Genomic DNA, 24,874 nt, shown 5'->3' on the forward strand with positions numbered 1-24,874 from the left:
ATCTTGCTTGTAACTAGCTACAGTGGTCCTGAGAAGGAACGGGAAGAACGGTGAGACTGGGGCTCAGTAGTTTAAGACACTTGCTGTCAAACCAATGATCTGAGTTCACTCCCCAGAACCCACAAGGTGGAAACAAAACCAACTCTCCTCTGAGCTCACATACCCCGCTATGTATCCCACACACACGTTCCATAGATAAATGTAATTATTTAAAAGGTAAGACGTTAGTGGAGTCCCGCCCCCAATTCTGGGAATTTCAGGAAAGGGATGGAGAGGGAGAAAGAGAAGGGAGAGGGATCCTCAGGCTGTGTCAGCCTCTCCCAAAACTGGCAGCAGGCAGGTATGGCTCGGCCTCAGGAGCTCCACCTAACTACAACCAGCCTAGCTAACTTGAGCTAGCACAGCAGTGCGTAGAGCTACAGCACCCCCTAGTGGCATCTGAAGGAAAGATCATGAACAGGAAGCTGGAGTTCCCCGAGACCACACTTGCCATCCAGGGGATGCCTGGACACTGCGAATATCCTGTATTCATTAGACTGGCTTCCAAGATCCCATCCTCTTTTGCTGAAATCTAAATAAAAACTCACTCCTCTTGTTTGCCATCCATATGGTCATTCCTGAACAGTCTTTTTGTTTCAAGAGTTTCTCTGTGTAGCCTTGGCTGTCCTGGAACTCACTCGTAGACCAGGCTGGCCTTGAACTCAGAGACCCACCTGCCTCTGTTCCCTGAGTGCTGGAATTAAAAGCGTGTACCACCACCGCCCGGCCCGAAAACCTCTTAAAACTGTGGTCTGCAAGCTCTCTGCCCATTTCAGGCACATGTATGGGCATGGCCTAGACACACTTCTGCCTACTGGTTGGAAGGGCTGCTGGCCTCTGCCTGGTGGGCAGAGGCAGGTGCTGTGTGCCAAAAGGATGTTATCGCAGGGGAGAAGACACAGAGACACTTTCAGCATCTTGCTCTTTCCTGTGAGCATAGTGCTTGGTGCAGGGTAGGGTCAAATGTTTACATGATTAGCAGGTGGCCTGAAGCTGAGGAACACCCTGGTGGAAGTCAGGAACTGCAGTTTCCAGTGCAGCCGTGCACAGAAACGGGAAGGGAAAGCCAGAAGAAATGGGAGGCTCCTGTACCACCCAACAAAAGAGTAAGAGCCCAGATCCCAGGTCTGGTTGTCTTTATTGAATGCACTCAATTCATAGAAACAGAACTGCAACCATAGCATGGAGACATAGAACAGAGCTCTGAAACAAAGACCCAGACCTGCCTCTTCTCCCAGTCCAAGAGCTATAAAAACATGGTGGAGAGAATGAAATACATTCCTGGACCACAACCCCCTTGGCATCTGGAATGGACTTGGTGGAGTGAAAGGGAGCCAAGGACCAGAGTGGCCAGGGCCCAGAGCTGGGTGACTCCATGTAAACACCAAGGCTCTTAGGCCCATGTGACTAACACAGAACTTGGCTAAATACTGACGGAAACTCAGAAGCCAGCCCTGAGTCCTGTAGTGAGGCAGGGCCAGGGACACACAGAGACCTGGCATGTCCCTCCCTTTCTAAAACAGGCACTGGGGCTCCTGCTCCCGTGAAAGAGGAAGAAAGGGCTGTGTGCTTGGCACTATTCCTCCATGGCCTCTGGACATCGCTGGGCAGTGTCAATGGCACTGAGAGGCCCCCAGCTGGGGCTGGGCAGGACTTTGGGTGCAGAAGGGGACAGAGAGTTGCCACTTCCCACCAACCCTGGTGCTGGCATCATTCTCGTGGCTGTTGGGATGAGGAAGTGACCTCTGAACTCAGTTCCCCAGATCAGACTCAAACTGGGCTGATTCTCACTGCTCAAGAGCCAGCTCCAAGCACAGGTCGAGGGAGAAGGGTCGTACCTAGGCCCTTGCAGGCCTTAGCACCATAAACCTGGCACCAGCTGGCCAGGCCCCAAAGTCTCCTACCTGCATCCATCCTGGCAGGTCAGAGTGGGCAGTGATAGCAGCCAGCTGCAGACCCAGAGAGAACTGGGGTCCTCGTGCTGGACAGAGAATCAGGCACCTGACTAGGGTCCTGGAGCAGGGCATGGGAGGAAGGGCAGGCTGCGGGTCCTAGGCTGAGAGGAGGGAAGGGATGGGAAGGAAGCATGAAATGGGACAGGACATTGCCCTCCCACCTTCCTTCTCCAAAGGGACAAAGGAGAGCCAGTGGATAGACAAGAGAGATGGACGGACAAGGGTCCTGGAGAGGACCCAACACTGAGAAGCAGCAATTTGGCCAGTGTTTGGGGAATGGGGAGCAGGCCTCTTCCACAGCAGAGGCAACTGCAAGGCTCGGTGCCACCAGTAACTGTCCTGAGTCAGGTCTGGACTGGAATCTCGATGTCCTGCCAACCATCCGATGCTGGGCAGCAGAGCTGGGACTCACACCCTTGGTGCTATGGTGGCACCTGGCAGGTGATGAAGGGGCCCCATAAGGTGAAGCTGGGTCCTAGGATACTGCTAGAAGACATAGATCTTGTCTCGTTGTACTGTGTCTAAGTCATCATCCAATGTCAGCAAAACCTAATGGTGGACAGAGGGTCAGGAAAGGAGAAGCCATATGCTTACCGTCCCCTCCACCCTCAGGCCAGGTACATCCCACATACCAGGAAGGACCCAAACATGGCAATGGAGGACAGGAAGTGCCAGATGTCATGATCATCAAAGAAGTCAAGGAGGATGCAGTCACGGTTGTGTTCCCTGGACTCTGCGGGGGTTTTCTGGAAAAGGGACAGGGCCAGCAGCCTACTGACTCTGCTGTGGCAGGGCCAGATCCAACCCCACCTCTGAACCACTCCATGGCACCCCCGCCATGCCTCACTCTCACTCTCCAGCCAACAATGACCAGTTCCATCCTCTGCATCTCACTCGTCCCCCGCCAGACCCGTCTTCTCTTTCCAGCGCGGGCAGGCGGCTGGGAGCACAGCTTCCACTCGGAGAGCCCAACTCAACTGCCACCTTGCTCTCAAGTGACCTCAGGGTGCTTCTGCCCCAAGTACTATATCAGACCATGCCCTGTTCCCAAGCAACAGTGGCCATGGCTGACACTCCAGGTCCTCCCTGCTCTACCCACACCTCTATGTCACAAGCATTTTCTGACCCTGTATCTGGAACAGTCTGTGCTGAGGCCACAGACCAAGGCATGTCTGACCCTGCGCAGTGCTCAGGTCTTTGCCAAGCTCCCACATCAGTGTGTTCTCACATTCCAGCCTCTGTGTGACTGCTCAGGCGGCAGGACCTGAGTTATGAGGCTCTATGCATAAGACTGTGGCCAAGAATAAAGCTTGCCTCCTCCAGGAAGTTCTCCCAGGACTCCTAACCTGGAAACTTCACCCTCCCCTCTCCTGCACACTCTGCTACCTTGACTTGTCTTCTATTTCAAACATGAACTAGATATGGGGGGGGTGCTTAGTGGCAGAGCATGTACTTAGCATGTGGCAAAGGCAGTTTTGATCCTTGACTTTAAAATGAACAAAAAACCAGACATGAGCTAGCAGTGTCTCTTTTGAACTACATTCTGAATTCAACGCTATATGGGCAAAGGCCATGTTATGTTCTTGTTTTGTTTTTTAAGACAGGGTTTCTCTATGTGGCCCTGGCTGTCCAGGAACTCACTCTGCAGACCAGGCTGGCCTCGAACTCCCAGAGGTCTGCGCCTGCCTCTGCCTCACAAGTGCTAGGATTAAAGACTGCACCACAATGCCTGGCAGACAAGTCGGTTCTATCACAGAGTTACAGCATGTCCTTTGAGGCAGTAAAGAGACTGACATGTCTGGTTTGAAACCACAGCTCCCACACACTAGCTCTATGCCCTGGGGGAGGTCACTTGGCTTCTCTGAGATTTGGCTGCCTTTGAAGTAACAGGCCCAGTTGGCCATGATGGCACATTCATCAAGAGGCTTTAATGAGAAACACCAGGAAAGGCCTGGTCCCAGGTGGAGAACTTGCCATGCATTGGCTTGCTCTAAGCCTGGAAGTGAGCACTCACCTGCCACGTGCTGAGTCCCTGGAAGAAGAAGAAGAGCGCAAAGCCCCAGACCACGGAGGTGCAGATGATGCAGAGCAGGGGGATGAGCTTGATTCTCTCTCCACTGCGGAGCTAGGGGAAGCACGGCTGTCAGCAAGGACGCCGCCCACCTTCCTGTCTGACCTGGGCCCCTCCCAGATTTACAGGGCTCAACCACAGAACCCAACCAAGTCTCATGCTGGCAGCCTTATGTCTTTACCCACTATCCACCCTAAGCTAGGTGGCCACATACCCAGATCCCTGAGCCAACAAAGTCAACAATGTGGGCACTTCCTCGCATTGTACAACATGGGAGCCATTGAGAGGACCAGTCCTCAGAGGTCTGATCTATCACAGGTCCTGTGGACTCAGGGTGGGGCATGGCTTGGTGGCAGAGCACTCGCTTAGCAGGTGGCTCTGAAGGGTACATACAAGAGACTCAAGCCACTCCCAAACCTCACTGTCATAGACCCATGGACAGAAAGGCTCCCATCCTCTCGGTGCCCCACTCTGTCCACGACTGACAGCTCAGCCCACTCTCACTCACCTTCATAATGATGTAGAAGGCAAAATAAAGCAGCAGGTTGCAGATACCAATTGCCAGCAAGTAGGAGGCAAAATCATTGGGGCGCATGATGAGTCCATATGCAGCCCTGAAAGAGGGAGTGTGTCTGGGGAAGGAAAGAGGGCCTCACCTCTGCCCACACCCTGCCAGGCCTCATCATTATACTGGACTGTTTTCACAGGCCTACAGAAGGTTCTAGAAGCCCAGGAGCTAACACCTCTCTCTTTAGCCCCCATTCTTTATGTTCAATGCTCCAAAATCGTCTATAGCCCCCTAAGTCAGCTAGTGGCTAACTCCACAGCCAATGGCCACACTCACAGAGACCAGTTGATAATGTTGCCCATGACCAGAAGTACCATGCGGTCCTGGAGGGAAGCAGAGACACAGGGACTGAGAAGGGGAAGAGAGACAGGGAGAGAAGTGGCAGAAGGCTCAAGTCAGCCTGTCCCACGCTACCCTAGGTACTCTGACACACCTTGATCCATCCCACAGGGAGGAGGGAGTCAGAGGAGGAAGGGGTCAGGGAGCGGGGCAGGTACCGTATAAAGGGGCCCACTGCACTGCCGGATGCAGTCTGTGTAGAGCACATGGAGGATGCGGCGGAAGATTCCAGAGTCTGCAATGAGAAGGCATGGCACTCAGCATGGTGGAGAGCAGGTGGGAATTTCAGAGGGCATAGCACAGCAATGTCCAGGAGCACTCTGGATTTCCCACCCAAAGAAGAGAAATGAAAGGTCCCTTGTGCGTCCAGGTACCCAAGTTCCCCTGCACCCTCAGCCACCCTGCCCTGTGCATGCTCTCACCCAGCTTCCAGCGGCCCATGTAATAGAGCTGTGTGCTGAGGAGTAGGGTGGAAATGATATGGATGACTGAGAAGACAATCCAGAAGGCCGTGTTCCCTTTGCCAAAAACCTGTGGGGGAACCCCCAATGTGGAGTAAAGGGGTGGTGAGGGCAGCTGTTTCCATGCCCCCGCTACACTGGATCCTTACTAGGGCAGGCTGTTTGGTTAGTCTGCGATTATAGAGGGACCCATAATGGCCCCTTAGGGAAGAAGCAGGACCTCTCCTGCAGTGGAGGACAGGACGAGCGTATCACATGTGTGTGCATATGCCTTTCCTATGGGGTATACGGAGTAGACCAGGCCCTCACCACGCCCAGAACGGAGAAGAAGATGACGATGGCCAAGCAGGCATATGCGCTGTAGGCACTGGCGTTGATATCTGGGTGCCGCTTCTGGTAGAGCTTCAGCATGCAGAGGCCAGCAATCATGTACATGAATGAGGTGTCTGGGTGGGAACAGGGCATGTGCTAAAGAGACACCCACTGGGACTCCACACAGAACACCCAGCCTGGACCTTGGAATGCCATGAGCAAGTTGGAGGGTCAGCACTTCAGCCCCTTAACTGCCCCTGAATCCTGAGGATTTTGTCAGAGTCTCTGTAGAGATGACCGGAGAAGAAGCAGGGCAGACAGCCATCTTCTCTTTTTTCTTTCTTTTTTGTTTTTTTCAAGATGGATTTGTCTGTGTAGCTCTGACTGTCCTGGGAACTCATTCTGTAGACCAGGCTGGCCTTAAACTCATAGAGATCTGGGATTAAACGTGTGCACTACCACCACCTGGTTTAGCTGGACATCTTTTTTTTTTTTCTTCCCCAAGACAGAGTTTCTCTTTTAGTTTTGGAGTCTGTCCTGGAACTGGTTTCAAACTCACAAAGATCCGTCTGCCTCTGCCTCCCAAGTGCTGGGATTAAAGGTGTGCGCCACCACCACCTGGCTAGTTGGGCATCTTCTAATATGCGAAGCTGCACTAAGAAGCTAGCCTCCGAGTTTCGTACCAGCTACGTGGGATGGTAGAGGTTCAGCAGACAAGAGGCAGCACTCACCAAACTGGAAGTTGGTGTAGTTGGGGCAGACATGGTAACAGGCACTCAGCAGTCCCTCCATCATCAGTGCTGTGCCCATGGCATAGAATAGACCAAAGTGTTTGGGGATCCCACACTCCTGTGGGGAGAAAGAGAAGGAAGGGAAGTAAAAGTGAGGTGGGAAGAGAAGGGTACTGAGAGGAGACCCAAGGGGAAGGGAAGAGGAAAAGGATTGGGCTATGTGGTGAGTGGGTAGCAGAGTGGGTTGTGCAAGACAGAGTACACAGGGCAGAGCAGAACAAAGTAGGGCAGGGCAAGAGCGGGTAGGACAGAGCAGAAGGCAAGGGAGGGCAGGGGAAATTGTGGGCAGGGCAGGGCAGGGCAGGGCAGACCTGGGTAAGGCATGGCAAAACCCAGCAGAGCAGTGCAGAACAAGGCAGGGAGGACCTGGGCAAGACAGGGTGAGGCAGGGAAGACCTGAGCAGGGCAGGGTGAGGCAGGGAAGACCTGAGCAGGGCAGGGTGAGGCAGGGAGGACCTAGGCAGGGCAGGGCAGGGCAGTGCAGGGAGGACCTGGGCAGGGCAGGGCAGGGCAGTGCAGGGAGGACCTGGGCAGGGCAGGACAGGCAGGGTGAGGCAGGGAAGACCTGAGCAGGGCAGGGCAGTGCAGGGTGAGGCAGGGAAGACCTGGGCAGGGCAGGGTGAGACAGGGAAGACCTGGGCAGGGCAGGGCAGGGCAGGGCAGGGCAGGGCAGGGTGAGGCAGGGAGGACCTGGGCAGGGCAGGGCAAGGCAGGGAAGACCTGGGCAGGGCAGGGCAAGGCAGGGAAGACCTGGGCAGGGCAAGGTAAGGCAGGGAAGACCTGGGCAGGGCAAGGTAAGGCAGGGAGGATCTGGGCAGGGCAAGGTAAGGCAAGGAGGAACGAGGCAGACTAAACCAGAGCAGGACAGATCTGGGCAGGGCGAGGCAGGGAAGACCTGGGCAGGGCATGGCAAGGCAGGGAAGACCTGGGCAGGGCAGTGCAAGGTGAGGCAGGGAGGACCTGGGCAGGGCAGGGTGAGACAGGGAAGACCTGGGCAGGGCAGGGCAGGGTGAGGCAGGGAGGACCTGGGCAGGGCAGGGCAAGGCAGGGAAGACCTGGGCAGGGCAAGGTAAGGCAGGGAAGATCTGGGCAGGGCAAGGTAAGGCAGGGAGGACCTGGGCAGGGCAAGGTAAGGCAAGGAGGAACGAGGCAGACTAAACCAGAGCAGGACAGATCTGGGCAGGGCAGGGCAGGACAGGCAGGGAGAACCTGGGCAGGGCAGGAAGGACCTGGGCAGACTAGACCAGAGCAGGACAGATCTGGGCTGAGAATGGCAGGACAGGGAGGACCTGGACAGGGAAAGGCAGACCTGGGTAGGGCAGGGCAGGGAGGACCTGGGCAAATCAGGGCAGAGCAGGGCAGGGCAGTACAGGGCAGACTTGGGCAAGGTAGAACAGAACAAGGTATGGCAGGATCAGATTAGATAGAGCAGAGTTGGACTAGGCAAGGTCAGTTTGCCAGGATGAGGCCTTGGTGGGCAGTGGCTGGCGTACCAGAGCATAGAGGTCATTTCGCATCAGGGCCCGGTTGTGATTGATCTCTCGCTGCAGAATGATGAGCAGGAAAAGCAGTCCCAGCAGGATGTACCCCAGGTTGCTGAGGATGTTGTTAAAGGCGCTAGAAGGGACAAGATAGGCACTAAGCTTACATTCGGGCCCTCAGGCCCTTCCCTTTCTTCTGCCAAAGCCCCACCCTGCCCTGCTCACTGATGCCTACCCTACCCACCCCTGGGCCAGCACAATCCCCACCTGAGGTTGCCCAGTGGGTGGGCACAGAGGAAGTTGTAGTAGCAGATGTCCTGGTTCCCTGTGACATTCACCACCTGTGAGGGGTAGGGATGCAAAGCTATTAACATGCCTCACTCAGCAAGGAGCCCATACCATACTCCCTGGGTCCAACTGGCAAAACAAGAGCAGTACCAGCATGGCTGACATGTGTACGCAGTACCCAGCTGGTACTCCTGTATAGCGTGTGTTTTAGGTGGTGCAGATGCCTGCCACTGCCCCTTTTATATATGTGACTGAAAACTCCTTAAGTTATTGCCTCACAGAAAGGAGAGGGAAGGGAAGTTAGATTTACAAAGTCCTGAGACCTCTATTTTCTAGAACCACCCCCAGTCTGCAGATGAAGGAGTTGATACTCAGAAACCAGAGCCTCGAGTTGGGATCTGAAAGCTGCTCCCTGGACCTATGTGCACTGCAGTCTCTCTCTGCATGCAGTGGCTCTGCAGGGGAGGCAGTCATACACAGTCGCTCCAACCCTCCCCTCTCACCGTCTGGTAGGTGATCACCAGCTGCACCACAGGAAGGGCGTAGAAGACCGCAATGGTGGCTATGTTCCTGAGGGGCGGGAGGGCCGTGGTAAGGTGGGCAGGACCCTAGGAGCCGCCCCGTAGTAACAGGAGTCCCTGTCTGTGTAGCGCACTCACCAGAAGTAAATCTGGTACTTTTTCCGCAAAACACGTTTGTCCTTTCGTGCCAGATCAGCCACACAGAGATATTGCTGAGGAGAAGCAGGAGTGGGTCTCACATACCCAGGGCCTGGGAGAACCCCTGCCACCAGGTGAGGGGAGACACATGAGGCTTCCCTCAGACAAGACAGAAGTCAGTGGGCTCTGGGACTCCCCACTTCTGTGGCTAATTAGGCCAAGAGGGCTTGCCCAATTGGTCTGGAAGGGGTTGGAGGTCAGGCTGATTTCTCCTGGAATCGATCCTCCCTGTCCCAGCTCAGCTCTTTCTTTCTTTCTGCTTCCCTAATATGCCACAGAGATATGCCAGGTGGGGCCTCAACACGAAGTCCCTTCCTTCAGAAACCCCTGACCAGGGCCAGGCCATCCGCGTGTGTCACACCTTGGTGCGAATGACATTTTTGTCGGAATCAATGTCAGTCAGTGTGTCATAGTCATCCTCTTCCACAGAGCTCATGGAGTCCAATCGTGGCCGAGTAACCACTGGGTCAAAGGAGCGGTCTAGAAACACCAAAGAAAAAGGACTTGGGTCAAGAGGACTAAACACTGGGTCTGCCCCCACCCATCAGAAGCAACTGTCAAAATTATTCAACAGTGGGGAAGAAGTGAATTGTGGGCCAGGGTTCACAGCAGTAGGGCAGGTGGCTCGGGTGCTGGGAGGAGAAGTACTCCTAAGTCAGTGGGAACCAGAAGGGAGTTCTGCCAGAAGCCAATGAACAGGAATGACTCCAGCCCTGCTCCACTCCTGACTCTTGGTCCCTGAGCTGGGGCTCTCCAGGCCATGACACTGAGTGGACCCCAGACACAAGTAACAAGATTGAACTTGGCCAATCATGCAGATTAGAAGATGCCCAGTCCTGTTGGGTTCTGAGAAGACATGCCATGGCCACCCTTGGGTTAAAGCCCTGGTATACAGGCTTGAGAAAAAGCATTCGTCCTCAGTCTTCATCTCCTCCTGTTACCTCACCTGGCCAAAGCTCCTAAAGGCCACAAGGTGACACCCAGACCCAGGAACCCTTGGCCAGCAAGCCAGGGAGGGAGGACACTGGCAAGAGGACAGTGAACTAGGATGTCTGACTGGTGGCCAGTACCTGTCTATCTCAGAAGACACATGGGCTGGCACTGATGGCACTTGATAGGGAAGCCATGCACTAAGCATCTTTCTGGCCCCAGAGATGGCCAGCTCCAGTGGCTGACCATCCAGGCAGGGATTGATTGGCAGGGCAGCCCTACCCCCTCCCCACATCTACCCATGGCAATGCACAGCTGCCGCATCTGGCCAGAGGGAAGGCGCCGCTTGAACTGGTCGTGCCCTTCAAAGGAAAGGTAAAGTTACAGGGGGAACTGAGGCCCAGTAGGAAAGAGAGGAAGGAGGGGGCAGAAGAGCAGCCCTTCCCTGGTTCCAGCATATGGCAGAGAGGCAGCCACCCACCAGAAGTTTCACCTAGTCAACAGCAGCCCTGTAGCACACAGCCCACTGCCAGGCCCACTCACCCTGGTAATTGTAAGAGAGGTCCCCTGAACCTGTGCTTTCAACCAGTCCATCGGTAGATCCGGAACCATTGTCTGCAGGCAGGAAAAAGTGGTGAGGCAGGTGCGAGTGACCTCAGAATGAGACTCTAGATCTGTTCCTAGAGAGCCCTGAGTAGCTGCAAGGGCATGGCCAACAGGAGGTGGCAGCAGAAGCAGCTGTGGTTGGGCACTGGCAAATACAGTCTTGACTTTGACACATACCGAAGGAACCATAGTTATAACCCTCGTAAGGGGCACCTCCAGGAAACGAATCGGCCAAGACCCGAGGATGACCTGCAATGAGAAGTCAAGGTCCTCTTAGGCCTGTGAGCAAGGGGAAGCCAAAAGCCAGGGGGTAAGAGAAGGGAGAAGCTGGAAAAGACAGCTGCAGAGAAGCCATGCCAGCAGTAAAAGAAAAGACAGATCCCCAAACCCACCTTGCTCGACAACCACGTCAACTCAAAGCAAACATGCCACCCTATATCCTAAAAGCAGGAACAAACTGGGCATAGTCGCTCATGCCTGTACTCACAGCACCAGCCTAGCTAAGACAGCAAGAGAGCTACATGTTTGAGACGAGTTTGGACTAGAGTCAGTTTCAGGGTAGCCTGAGCTATAAATGAGATCTTGTCTAAAAAAAAACTTTTAATTAAAAAAAAAATGGAGAGAGGATGGTCAAGGAAACAACACATCTCAGCCGCCAAGGAAAAGGCATATGGTGCCCAAGGACCTCCCTAGACGGTCCTTATGCTTCGCTTCCTCCCCCAGCAGCAGCTCCTCTGCCCACAGCACCCGGAGCTTACCAAGGAGAGAAGCTGAGAGGTCCAAGCAGGAGGGAAAAGTGATGGGAGAGAGAGAGAGAGAATGGAAAGTTAACAACCTGAGACTGAGCTGAGCGGCACTGCCTGAGGCAGGCTGGCGGTGTAGCTAGACCACAGGAAAGTTTCCAGGATATCTATGGAGGGGTGAGCCAAGACCCCAGCCTGTTTCCACTTGTGAAATGTTACTTCTAGGTTGAATATGTATGAAGAAGCCACCAATCCGCCCTCCTCTGACCCTTCCCTTCCCCATCCCTGCTTCCCTTCTTCCCACAGCAGATCCACCCACCCCATTCCCCAGAGATACCACTTTCTGGGCAGGCTCGGTCTATGGCCACCAGCAGTGTCTTCTTCCTTTGCCTGCAGGAATTCAGAGGACAATTGAGGCAGAATGAGGCCCTAACCTAGGCTAGGCTAACCGTCCTTCTATCGTATACATTTAACTCCTGAATCTTGGGTTTCTCCCACACCAGGGAATAATAGGGTGTCCCCAGCTTGGGAAGGAATGATGGAATAAGTCTGTTTACAAACAAATGGACCATGGACCACAGATCCCAACAAGTACCTGCCTGCCCCTGAAGACAATTAACTATAAGATCACCATGGACCAGTTGGGATCCCACCACATTCTCTCTTCCGTGCCCCCTGCCCAACTGCTCCAGAGAAGGGAACAGCCCAGGAATTCCACCTTACCTCCAGTTCTCCCAACAGGCAAGGAGCACGGTCAGCAGGTAGAAGGAGAGAAATATGCCCAGGCAGAAGAGCATTCCACTAACGTAGGCCTCAGCTACGGGGAAGGAAACAGGAAGGTAAGGAGTGAGAACACAGCAATCCTTCCCATGCTGCCTCTGGATGCCCAGGGACCATTGGGATTTGGCTCCTCCTCTCCTGAAGGCAATGCCCAGCAGTACCAATACCTGGCTACTGCTCCAAACACCAAACTCTCGCCTGCTCATGTGGTTTCCTAGAACTGTCGCTCCTACTTCTAGAAAATCCATGTTGACCTAACCTTCAAACCACAGCTCAGAGAGGGTACCCTCGAGGTGGCCTCCTGTGTTGTACATTATTCCCACAGTGACCTGCCCTTTTTTCATCCCAGCCCTCAGGACCTTCCAGAGCCCTCCTGGTCCCCACCTAAGGGCTTCCTAAGAGCTGCACTCCTAGCATACATGGGGGCACAATAAGTACTGAGTAAATAAGTCACAGAAGAGGTGGCTCTTCCTTCCAGCACAAGCCTTTATCTTGCTCTTGATTTACTTAGTGTGTATAACAGGTTTATAACTGCTTGTTTAAAATGCATCTTTGATTTATGCGTGAGTACTTTGCTTGCATGTTATGTATATGCACCATCACATGGGTGTCTGTGGAGGCCAAAACAGAGCATCAGATCACCTAGAACTAGAGCTACAGATGGTTGTGAGCTGCCATGTGTTACGATTAGTACTTGGGTCCTCTGGAAAGTCAGCCAGTGCTCTTAATAGTTGAGCCATTTCTCCAGCCCCAGTTGTTTTTATTGCTGTCTATTTTGTTTCTGTTTTTTTAGACAAGGTCTCATGTTCAAACTGGCTTTGAACTCATAACCAAGGATGAGTCTGATCTACTGATCTTCCTGTGTCCACCTCCTAACTGCTGGGACTAAAGAGGGGTGTGCTATTGTGCCAAGCTCCTTATCTTGATCTTATATTCCCTAGTTTAGAAAGGACGCCCTCAATTTAATAACTCAATAGACATTGCTGAGCAGTGACTAGGGGCCCAATACTCTAATTCCGGGTTAAATCTCACAACTGAATATATCTGATGCAACAGATTTCTTTTCTTTTCTCCCCCCCCCCCCAGGGTTTCTCTGTGCAGATTTGGAGCCTGTCCTGGAACTTGCTCGTAGACCAGGCTGGCCTTGAACTCACGAAGATAAGCCTATGGCCTGGCTCTGTCTCCCAAGTGCTGGGATTAAAGGTGTGTGCCACCCCACCCAGCTCAGATTTTACTATTTCTGTAAAAAATAGAGACAGGGGACAGAGATTCCACTGTTAAGTGGCAGGGAATGAATGAGAACTTGCTCTTCAGTTTGGCCACTGACCCTGGGATCAACCGGGTCGGGTGGAAGACTGCTCAGAACACTCCTTTCTGCCCCAGCGCCTGCTGGGTAGGAGGGTCCTCGCCACCCTTCCCATTCAAGGAACACTTGCTTTCCTGGGTCTGAGACGAAGAAGCAGGGAGGTCTTTCTCGGGTACCCACACTTACATGTGACAGCTTGAGAAACCAGTACTGACAGGGTTTTCTGACGATGCCCTTGATCTACCGGATCATCTGGAAGGAAAATATCAAAGTGGAAAAGAAATGGCTGACTGGAACTTAGCTAGGGTTGATGGAACCTAGCCTCAGAGAGTCTAGGGCCTCAAACTCATATCCCATCAGATCCACCAACAGCCCTGGAGACGCCTCTGTTTCCTGGGAAGCCACTGAGCCTGACCCACCCCAGCCATTGCATGAAACATACCTTCCACAAAAGGGTAGAAGGGCAAGGACCCTCCGCAGGCCTGGTCCTCGGTCTTCACCACCACTACCACATAAAAGCTGTTGCTGGGGAAGTCTTTACGCTGGAGGAGGAGGACAAAGACAGTGATGACCATCATCATCACCACCACTCTTTTCTGAGTAGGAACTGGACCAGATACTCTAAGTTCTTCCTGTATATAATTTTACTTAATCCTTGCAAAGATTCCCCTCCCTCACATTTCTGTGATGCTGAGGGTCTAATACATGGCCTCTCAAATGGCAGGCAGATGCTCGACCACGGAGCCACACCCACAGGAGAAGTGTTGCCATTATCTTTGTGAAGTCAGGGCTGGAGCCCAAACCTGTACCCACACTCCAATCAGGTGAACAAGTGAACGAGCATGTGACCCACACAGCATGTCTGGGGCACCAGCCAGAAGACAGGACTCCACTCACATCAGAGAACCAAAATCACAGGAATGGAATATGGGGGTGAAGAATCCAGCAATAGTAAAAGGTTTCTGAATGTGTGACAATGAAAAATTACTCAGAGTTGAAGGCATACTGCACCCAAGGTGCTTCTAAAGGCACTCACCCTGTATCGGGTGACGTCACCTCAGCCTTGGTTCTCAACACACAAGTGCACTTTGTACCATGCATGCCATCACACCACAGGAAGTCAAGGAACACTGTCTGAAAGCCAGCCTGGATGGACTATTGTACGCTCTGAACTGCAGAGTTTTTACTACACACACCAAGTTTTCTGCTCTCGTAGAAACATGATGGTTTAGTAACAGAAAAGACAGCATCTAAGTACTTTTCTGCCCTCATAGCTCAAGCATGTGAGGACAGTCCGCACAATTTGGGGTTGGACTATGTTAGGTAGAATGTTTGGTTTAAAAAACTGTTTTGCATGGCTAAAAGACTCAGTGAGTTTTGATTTGGGATTAGGATAATATTTTCAACAATTTCTTTTAAAACTAGGGAACGCTTCACAAATTTGCATGTTATCTTTTCACCGGGACCATGCTGATCACTGTACCATTCCAATTTTCCTTCTTTCTAATTTATTTTATTTTATGGACATTGAGGGTGTCAGATCCCCTAGAACTGGAGTTACAGGCAGTTGTAAACTGCCATGTGGGTTCTGGGAATTGAACCTGGGTTCTCTTGGAAGAGCAGCCAGTGCTCTTAACCACTGAGTCATCTCTCCAGCCCCCTTTCCAATTTTAGGATATGTGTTGTTAAAGCAGGAGTGCAACGATTTCTAAAATGGCCCTCATGTGCTTCTGCCACTTTGCACTCTTCATTTATGCAGAGCGGAACCCTCAGCACTGGCAGCAATAGACAGGGGTGTGCTGCTGAGTGAGCCTCTGCCGCTCCTCTAGAGCAGACCTTGTCACATCCCTCCTGAATAAAATCCCTTGCTGACTGAAAACAAAAAACAAAACTAAGAGCCAGTGAGATGGCTCAGTGGAGAAATTTCTTAAGCACAAAGATCACAGTGAGAAGTTTAACAAGCCCTCGTGTAAGGCAGGAATGGGTAGAAAGACAAGTGCAGGATGTGGGAAGGCTTTCAGTTCATCAGCTAGTCCCATCTCTCAGGTCACGGGCATTCCTACCTGCACAGTGATGGCTGCCTTCTTAGTCATAGTCTGGTACATGCCAATGAAGGCCACGTTGTTGTCTAGATCATAGACAGGGCACTACAGGGGAAGGAAAGAAGAGGCAGATGGACACGGAACTGGGCCCTGTCCCCTTTTTCTAATGTCCCAACTACTTTCTGGTGAAGAATAAAATGAAAGACAACTTACCAGGACATCCTGGATGGAGACGACTGAGCAGGGGAAGGCCTTCTTGGAAGTCACCTTGACAATTACAGAGTCTACGCCATCAGGAAACTCATATTTAAAGTACTGAGAACATAGGAAGGGGAGGATGCTGTCTCAGGAGGGTGCTCTCCCTGCCCCTCTAAGAAGTCTCCTACAAAGGTTCAGGCAATGAAGCTACCTGGAGAGAAGAGCCTTGACCATGAGTAGCCCGCTTCTGCATGACCCTGAGCGCCAATCTCCTGCAACCTCAGCTGGGCACACAGGACAGTGCATGAGAGGTCGAGTGGGAAAGACAGCATCTAGATCCTGTCACTGCACTGTGTCAACCCGTCTATCCACACAGGAGTTCTGAGAGACCTGGTAGCCTTAGCTACCCCAATGACTACTCCTGCTCTCATGTTCAAGACTCCCCTATTTTCTTTTGGTTGTTGTGGCTATATTGAGGCAGGACTCCTGTGTAGCCCTGGCTGGCTTGGAATATATTATGTAGACCAAGCTGGCTTTGAGCTCAAAGATCCACTTCCTTCTGCCTTCCAAATACTGGGATTAAGGGCATGTGCCACAATGCCAGGCTAAGAGATTCCCTTTTTTTGTGTGTTTGTTTGGTTGGATGGTTTGGGGAGGAGGGGTTTGAGACAGGGTTTCTCTGTATAATAGCCCTGGCTGTCCTGGAACTCACTTTGTAGACCAGGCTGGCCTTGAACTCACAGAAATATGCCTGTCTCTGCTTTATGAGTGCTGGGATTAAAGGCATGCGCCACCACTGCCTGGCTAGAGACCCGCATTTTGGACAAGGGATTTTACCTGGGGCTGGGCTGCAGTGGTATTGAAGGTAAACGGCTCCCCAGTCCTATAGGGCAGAGAAGAACCCCGCAGTTACTCCCAACTCTTGGGAAAAAGCCTGAGGCTTTGTGGTCCTCTCACTTGACCCTGATTATTACCTGAGTACAAAATTGTCCACACGGTTGACTCGGAGCTGGTAAGTGGTGTTGACTGGTGACAGGGTGGACACATCCACATAGAAAAACTGGACCTCAGATTCATTCTTGGTGGGGGGTTGACACAGAGTTCGTTCAACTTTTTGGTAGAGGTACTTACGCTGATACCTACAGTCCAAGACAGAGAAGGTGTGACTAGTCCCAGCCAGCCTGGCACTAGAGGGAAATGAGGCTCCAGTTCTTGCCACCGGGTCCCCATACCTCCCAAGATGCTGGGCTCAGGGAACAGGGAGGAGAAAGAGAAGGATCTCCTGGGTGAGACTCCCTTCAAGGCCTGGCTAGGCCGCCCCTCCCTTCATCCCCAGGTCCTACTCACAGCCCTCGCAGGATTAGGGGCACCTGGAAGGACACAACAGCCTCTTTCTGGCGGACCACGAACAGCAAAGGCGCCTCTTTCTGCTTGTTCAGGACATTCACAGACACTCGCACGCCCTCAGTCTGCGGACGACAAGAAGTGTCCTCACTCACACTCAGCCCCTCTGTCCCTCAAACACATGACACTACAGACTGCATGCCCTGCTCTGCCCTAGGTTATCCATCCTGGCCTGCTTGTGTGGGAATAAGCCCTGTCTCGAGAAATGGCTGACAACGAGGGACATGAGGCTTGGTGTCGTTTGCCTGCTCTTGGAAGATGTGCAGTCAGTAGAGCAGCAGGTCCGGGACAACTGCAGGATATGCAGAAAAGACCTTAAGAGAGTTCCAGGCTAGCCCTCATGCGCACACACGTGCCCAGGCACACACTGACAGAGAAGAGCAAGAACTGTCCTCAATCTTCCTCTTGTGAACTAGGAAGCCAGCAAGAAGCTCCGGTTCCACAGCTACTCTGGAGGCCAGAGCCCTGCAGGGAGGGGTGGACAGGAACAGTGCAGAGACTGTTGAAATCCAAGTTGCACTCTATTTCTGACCAAGGGCCAAGCTGTGAAGTGACTTTACCTTGGAACCTCAATTCTCCCCTCTAAATAAGCCACCCTTTGCTGTGGATGAGGCCACACAGGACAGTGAGAGTTTAAGTGACAAATCACAAGAATGTTACTACTCCCTAGGCTGTGGAAACCAAATCTAGGAAGGGGTAGCATTTCCCCCAAGGGGTAGGTGCTACTTTTAGGATGATCAGGGAAATGGATTCTGACCTGCCAGAAACCAAACCCTCCTCTATCCCAAAGAAAAGCCCAGATGCCTCATTCTCAACTCCACAGCTTCCCAGTAGATCCAGCTCTGGCCTAGGAGGGAGAGCAGGAGGCCACACAGCCAGGCAGCACTCTGCCTGCGCCGCCCGGCTACCCCGCCTTCTACTTTCACTACTGGGGAGAAATGAGTAAGAAATCAGAGCCATTTCTGAACTCGAAACAAACTCCCTTTCTCTTGCCACTCAGCTTGCGGAGGGCCTTATCTCTGTCATCTTCAATGTACAAGGCCAGCTGGCTTTCTGAGGCAGGCAGGTTTGCCTCCTTCACCGCCCTGTGAAGTTTAGCAGTAAAACTTGCTGGAGCAGAGTCTTTCAGTTCTAAGTTGGCCCCTTCTGGAGTTGTCTGAGCAAGCCCGGTAGAAACCAGTTTCCCCTTCACTCCAACCACACACAGCTTCCAGGCTGAGAGCAGGGTAGACCTGTCCAGATCACAGCTGGTGGCAGGGAACTTTCTAAGTTGCCCAGCTGGAGCTGCAGGGAAAGCTGGTGGGAACGAGGCCTCGGCAAGGGGAGGGCAGCTCGGAAGCTGGCGGAGAGGGCAGGGATGACATCAAGGCCGGCTTGGGCGCCCACCCTCTCAGCCGCCCTGCCGCAGTGGAGCCCCGCGCTCACCCGGTTGCGGGTCACGGTGTGGTTGAAGGTGTAGATGTTGACCAGCTCGCTGTTGACGTCGTCCGCGTAGGTGCGCTCAAACTCCGCGTCTTTCTGCGAGACGTTCTTGGGCCCCAGAGCCCCCAGGTGACTCTCGACTGCGACCACCAGGAGCAAGCACAAGGGCAGACTCCGGGCGAACATGGCCCGGGGCGGCGGGGGCTGGCGACAGGACGGCGACCGGGCGCGTAGCGGCTGCCGCAGCAGCTTCCAGCATCTCACCAGGACCAGAACTTTAACCCCGGCCGGAGATAGGACGCGTCCCCTCCCTGGAGCCGCTCCTGGGCCTCACGCGGACCCCCGCTCGCGTGGGCGGCACCGCGACCCGCAACCCCGGTCCGGCCCAGCCCAGCCGGAGACCCGGCGTCAGCTCGCGCCCGGAGAGCGGAGGCGACGGTGGCCCTGGCCCGAGGCTTCCCGGACGCGGGCCCTTTAAGGGCGGCGGACGCGGCGCAGAACTCTGGTCCACCAGGCGCCGCGCCGCGGTAAACAGCGGGGCTGCGCCCGCCCGTGACGTCAGGGGAAACCGACTCGGGTTTAAAGGGCCAGGCCGCCTCCAACTGCTTCCCATGCTCGTTGCCTCCTTTGCCGACCTGCGAGTGCCTGGAGTGACTTTCTTTCTTTTTTATTGAAGGACCACTAGGTGTTGTATTCTTGTTTTTGTGATCAGCGATTTTTGTTTTTTTGAGACAGGGTCTCACATAGCCCAGGCTGGCCTGGAACGGATTGTGTAAGCTTGAGGGCCTTGAACTTCTGGTCCTCCTCCTGCCTCTATTGCCTAGTAATGGCACAACGGGCGAAATTCACAGCGCCCAGTTAAGTGCTGGGTCTTGATGACAGATGTTCTTTGCCCGAGCAGGAATTCTCCCCCCCAAGCCATTAATCCTAGCTTCATTTTTTTGTAACCACCTGCCCACTAAAAGCCGCTCCCCTCCCACTACAGGGTCACACTGTTGCCAGGACAAAGATGCCTTCCAACCTAGGAGCTATTTCCCTTCTTTGCAGAGGCTATTTTTGTTTGTTTGTTTGGTTTTTCGAGACAAGGTTTCTCTTTAAGCCAGGCTGGCCTTGAACTCACTTGAACTTCTGCATTCCCCAAGTACTGGAACTAAAGGCGTGCCCCTGTTTGTTTTAACAAAGCCCACAGAAAGATTCTGATCTTTAGTGTCAATTGGCAAAAACTTTTCGAGGAAATATTTTGGCGCTATATTTCTAGAGGTTTAAAAGAGCTTTATACCCATTAATCCAGTCATTCCACCCCTGGGACTGTATCCTGGAAACATTTAAATATATATATATGCAGCAAAATTCGCATCCCGTAATCTTGAGAAAGCTCAAAAGAAACTGCTTGTCCACAGTGAAGGAGTGGTGAGATGCACCACTGTGAAGCCATTAAAAATGGATTCTTAATAACATTTAAGGGACATAAAAGTAGGGAATTCAGGAATGACACTATATAAGAGGTATATATTCCAATTTCAGACATAAACAGAAAAACATGGATGAAGACTGAGCTGAGATGGCTTAGTGGGTAACTGCACCTGCCATGTAATAGCCTGGCCTGAGCTCACACCAGGAGCCCACATGAATAGGAGAGAACGGACTCCACAAATTTATGCCCTGACCGTCACACATCTGGCCTGTGTTCTCACACACAGGCACACAAACAATAACAAATGAAATTGAAGTATTTTATAATGCATAATGGGTGGACAAGGTAGTCAGAGGATGCAGGTGCTTGCCATGATACTGGATGACCTGAATTCTACCCCTGGGACCCATAAGGTGGAAGGAGAAGGGAGAAACCTGACTCTGAAGTTAATCATCAGACCTCCACATGCATGCTGTAGCAAATGTACCTGACTCATAAACACAGGTGAAGATACTTATAAAGAAACATACACAAAAACTGTGGGTTCAGCCCCCAGTATCATAAATAAATAAATAGCATCCTACAATTATATGTTTTGCATTTCTTTAACAAATTATGTCTTTAAAAAAAAGAAATATGGCCAGCCCTGAATGTCAGACGTCCTGGTTGAAAGCCCGCGGGCCAAGGCCGCTTCATCAGAGCGCTGTCCACTGGCACGATCACACCAGTCCTACAGGAGCACTCTTCCAGGGAGCAGCTTTAATATTTAGTCGTCCCCACAAATATTTAAAAAGCATATACTATGTCCCAAGTAGCCTTCTAAATTAATGGGTAAATAAGCAAAATTATAGCTGGCCTGTACAAGCACAGCATGGTTGAACTAGGCCACAGCAGGGGCAGCAACAAATCCCAGCTACTTGGGAGGCCTAGGCATAGGAGTTCCAAATACAGGTTAGCCTGAGAAATATAACAGGACCATGTCACTGTACAAATGGGCCAAGTAAGTCCAGAAAGTTCATTAGCAGCTTACTACTCTCATCTGTTTTTGAGGGATGGGAGGGAATAATTGTAGTAATTAAGTCCAGGGATTAACTCATGTATGCTAACCATGCGTTTTGCCACTAGGCTAAGCCCTTAGCCCCTGCTCTGAGGTTTTTGAACCTTGTTTCAATAATCATGTCAGCCAGCACATCTCAATAGGCCTGGGTCTGAGGCCCTGAGAATAACAAGAGTTATTACTTCACTGCAAGCTCTCCAAGCAACTGGCCCACCACTCGGAGAATCAGTATGGGATTTCCATGTGCCAGTTGGGTTTCACTTCCTCTCTCATTTTTGACCCTGCTCAATCTGCCAGTAAATACTCAGAAACTCAAAAGAAACACTTGGATACTGACTTCAGGGCTTACTCCCAGCCCCAGAGCATTTAAAAGGTATACTATAGGCCAGGACCTTCAGGGAAGCCTGGGGGCGAAGGAACTTAAGCTTCAAGATCAGAGCCTCTGCTACAGGCTGCTTAGTACTTTCTGTGTACTAACTTGGGCCGTGGGCAAGAAAGCAACCCTCTAAATGTGGCCCTTGCCTGGTGTCAGGCATGGCAGTACATGTTAATATTCCTAGGTGCTATGAGGCAGAAGCAGGAAGATCATGAATTCAAGGGTATCCTGGGTTTCACAGTAAGACCCTGTTAGAAATCCCTAATAAATGAACACCTGGGGCTGAGACAGGAAGTTGACACTCAAGAGCTTTTGCTACAAAGTTGGAAAATGCCTTCGGGGTACATAGCAGTCACTGTCCACATTCCTGCCAGGTTTCTTTCTTCTAGTAAAGTTTCCTCCTCCTCTGGTGGAGAGGGGACCTGGGAGACTTGTTGAGGCAGGGTCTCTCTATGTAACCCTAGTTGGCTCAGTACCCACTGTGCAGGCGAGACTGTCCTCAAACACACTATAGTCCTCCAGCCTCAACCTTTCAAAGTGCTGGGACCACACTCAGCTCTTTCAGAAGGACTCCTCCCCTTGGTCTAGGTCTCAAGGGCTTAACCTCTTGAATGGGCAAGACCCTGGTTACCCACACCCTGGACAAAGGCAGCAAGCCCAGAACTTTCCTCAGCTTCTGCCCTTCCCTCTAGGGAGGGACCTGTTATGAATAGGTTCTTTCTGAAGCCTGCAGGAGAGTGGAGAAGGCCTGCTTGTTGGCTGCAGCAGTCAGCAGAAAAAGCAGGGCTGGGTCTCAAAGTCAGACTTGTGGGTGCAGTCTTAGCTACCACAGCCTCTGCCATATCATATGAAAATCTCAGCCCAGTCAGGCATGGTAACACATACCTCTAATTCCAGTCCTGAGAGGTAAAGGCAGGGATTCAAGGCTAGCCTCAGCAACAAGGGACCCAGTCCCAAAACAACAAAAGCCCTAAAGGGACAGCCAGATCACCAGATCTGAAGACTCCTATCTTCCTGTGGACCATCTTTCCTGAGCTCAGAAGCTCAATGGGCCAAAGAAAAGGGACCATTCACAAGGTTCCCTAACTGGCATGGTCCTAATGGCCTAACAAAATCCAACCAGGTAGATAATTTAGGAACCTTGGGGAAAGGATACAGACATGCTTATGGGTAGTTGGCAGAACAAAAACAGACTTTGGAATTGAGCAATGTTATAACTTTAACCCAGATAGAGAGGTTGCAAAACCAATTCTCTGAAGGAAACACATTTGGAGTTCCCTGTTCTCCTGTGACTATGAGAAGGCTGAGTTCTAGCACTTTCTTCTATCACTCCAGTTCTGTCCCCTCCCAGGACCACCCTTGTGTCTGGTTCTCTTTCCTTCAAGGGCTATGAAAATGGTTTTACATCAGGCCAGGACTCAGCTTAACAAGACTCACTCTGCCATTCTGAGGTACCTCAAACCTCTCGTATAGCTTCACAGGAAAAGAATTATTTATCCACATGTACACAAATATGTGCATGTGCAAACTAGTGGTCAGTCTTTGATAACATTCTTCAGGTTCCTTATACCATTTATTTGAAAAAGGGTTACTCACTGGTTGAGGAAGAGATATGGTCAGTTGTCCTCATCAACTTAAGACCATGAAACCCAAAATGGACAAGTTCAACAGGATTGCTGTAATGGTCTGTCCTGTCCTTCAAGTGACAAGCCACGCCCACTCCCTCCCCAGTCCACCAAAGCAAGCTGATCTTCAGCTTCCAGCCTGAGCCTCTTCCTTTCTGTCTCTCTCCCAAAGAGGTAGCTGCTGCCAAGGCTCCTCTCCTCTCTCCTCCCCGTCTCTCTGTGCCTCCCTCTCTGTTCTTCTCCCCTCTCCCCTTCCCTCCTTTTTCTTTCTCTTCCATAACCCACTAAATAAATATCCAACCTCACTCTGCACGGCGTGCCTATCCATCTCAGTCTCTTACCCGCCATAGGGCTCCCTGCCTAGGACCCGCTGCCCTTTGTGGTCCTCCGTGGTCTCGGGATCCAATGCCTGCTGCCTGGAACCTGCAGCATTTTACTTAAACCATAACATTGGTGCAGCGCCGTTTTTACTTTTACCATTACAACCGCCATATACAGGCTGCCCATGCATGTTCCACCATTGCAAGGACATAACTTTCATTTATTTTTTTTTTCACTCACTGGTTTGACATTCACTGAGTAGGCTAGGCTGATGGCCAGTGTGCCCTAGGGATCTTCCTACCCAGGCCACCCCAGTCGTGGGGTTGAGTGCTTACCATCGTGCTTTCACGTGGGTCCTGGAGACCAAACTCATGTGGTCTTCCTAAAGGACAAGCAATGTACTATCTTCTGAGCCCCTAGAAAAGCAAGGGATTTGAAGTCAAGAACTTGCCTAGCACATGTGGGGCTTAGGTTTTATTCTTTGAGTCACCAAATGACATACCATTCTGGAGTCAGGCTGGAAGGTTGTGAATTTAAGACAAGAGTGAGCTGCATTAGAGACTACCTCAAAACCCAAAGTTCTAGTTAAAACCTTGCACTCCATGCCTTGGGCAAATAAATTCCAAATATTCAAGAGCCAAGCATCATCCCTATTGTTCTTAATACTGCAGGTGGTGAAGAATGCCTGCATACATATTTTCCCCCCTCCTTTTTTTCAAGATAGGGTTTCTCTGTGTAGCTCTGGCTATCCTGGAACTCACTCTGTAGATCAGGCTGGCCTCGAACTCAGAGATTCTCCTGCCTCTGCTTCCTGAGTGATGGGACAAAAGGTATGCATCAGCATGTCCAATTTTGCATGCATATATTACACTACTACCCAAGGACCAGGGAGAGCAGTTTGGCTTGGTGGCAGACTTGTAATCCCAGCTAATCAGGAGGGTGAGGCAGAAGGCCCACAGGTTCAAGGCCTGCTTAAATAATTTAGCAAGACCTGTGTCAAAACAAGGAAAGGGCTTAAGATGTACGGAGCTCAGCAGTAGAGCGCTTGCCTGGTATGTGTGAGGAGCCTAGATTCAATATCTGGTACTGGACGTGTGTGTGGGTGGAGTGGGGAATTTTAAAAATTGGCAAGGGAAATGCAGGCAAATAGCTCTGAGCAAATGGGCAGGGCTTTCTGCCAGAGAAGGCTGTCACTTTCCATTTCCTACAACTTTCGTCATTCATACCGAGTCACTCAGGCCCTGTATCTGGTTCCCTCTGGCCATATGACAGAACCATAAGAGCTTTCCAGGAAACATTGACTACGCATCAGGTTGCAGGACAAATCAGATAAATTATGGATCAGTCCAAATCTGTGCCTCCAAGGATCACTGACAAGAGACCAGCAGCTCTCTTCCACCTACAGAAAAGCCTGCGCTTCGGGCTAGTAAGTCACGGCGCTGCTCAGGAGCTGCACCCATCTCTTCCACATCTAGAGATCACAGGATCACAGGGGACTCTGCAGGGGACTCTGCAACCCTGGTGCCACCATTCTCAGTGACCCAAGGGCCCCTTACTTTATACTGCTCATCTATCAACATCTTTTACTGAACTGGTCTGACTCCTCCCAAGATGACTTTCTCATCC

General features: G+C 51.8%; 1 protein-coding gene and 1 pseudogene across 5 annotated transcripts; both read right to left on the bottom strand.

Annotated features, from left to right (window-relative positions):
- Window positions 1-1,160: 1,160 nt before the first annotated feature.
- On the bottom strand, window positions 1,161-18,930 carry Sidt2 (SID1 transmembrane family member 2). Of its 5 annotated transcripts, XM_048417538.3 has the most exons (28): window positions 18,459-18,930; window positions 16,977-17,098; window positions 16,604-16,768; window positions 16,467-16,512; window positions 15,645-15,746; window positions 15,453-15,536; window positions 13,832-13,931; window positions 13,576-13,641; window positions 12,027-12,120; window positions 11,641-11,693; window positions 11,396-11,470; window positions 10,738-10,809; window positions 10,498-10,569; window positions 10,254-10,316; window positions 9,386-9,504; window positions 8,965-9,038; window positions 8,809-8,875; window positions 8,285-8,358; window positions 8,030-8,153; window positions 6,477-6,594; window positions 5,743-5,879; window positions 5,395-5,503; window positions 5,131-5,207; window positions 4,910-4,956; window positions 4,574-4,679; window positions 4,009-4,119; window positions 2,627-2,740; window positions 1,161-2,543 (listed from the first exon to the last, which is right to left on the bottom strand). In XM_048417538.3, exons 1-28 carry the CDS (start codon window positions 18,639-18,641, stop codon window positions 2,481-2,483), a joined length of 2,637 nt encoding a protein of 878 aa, XP_048273495.2. In that variant the 5' UTR covers window positions 18,642-18,930; the 3' UTR covers window positions 1,161-2,480. The 5 variants fall into 5 exon arrangements, with proteins under 5 accessions (XP_048273495.2, XP_048273498.2, XP_048273499.2 ...); XM_048417541.3 differs by lacking the exon at window positions 10,254-10,316 and having other exon boundaries at window positions 18,459-18,767; XM_048417542.3 differs by lacking the exon at window positions 11,396-11,470 and having other exon boundaries at window positions 18,459-18,766.
- On the bottom strand, window positions 14,807-14,907 carry LOC146894472 (U6 spliceosomal RNA; annotated as a pseudogene).
- Window positions 18,931-24,874: the final 5,944 nt, after the last annotated feature.

The sequence above is a fragment of the Myodes glareolus genome, chromosome 4, assembly GCF_982192425.1.
Source record: "Myodes glareolus chromosome 4, mMyoGla1.1, whole genome shotgun sequence".
NCBI classification, from domain to species: Eukaryota; Metazoa; Chordata; class Mammalia; order Rodentia; family Cricetidae; genus Myodes; species Myodes glareolus.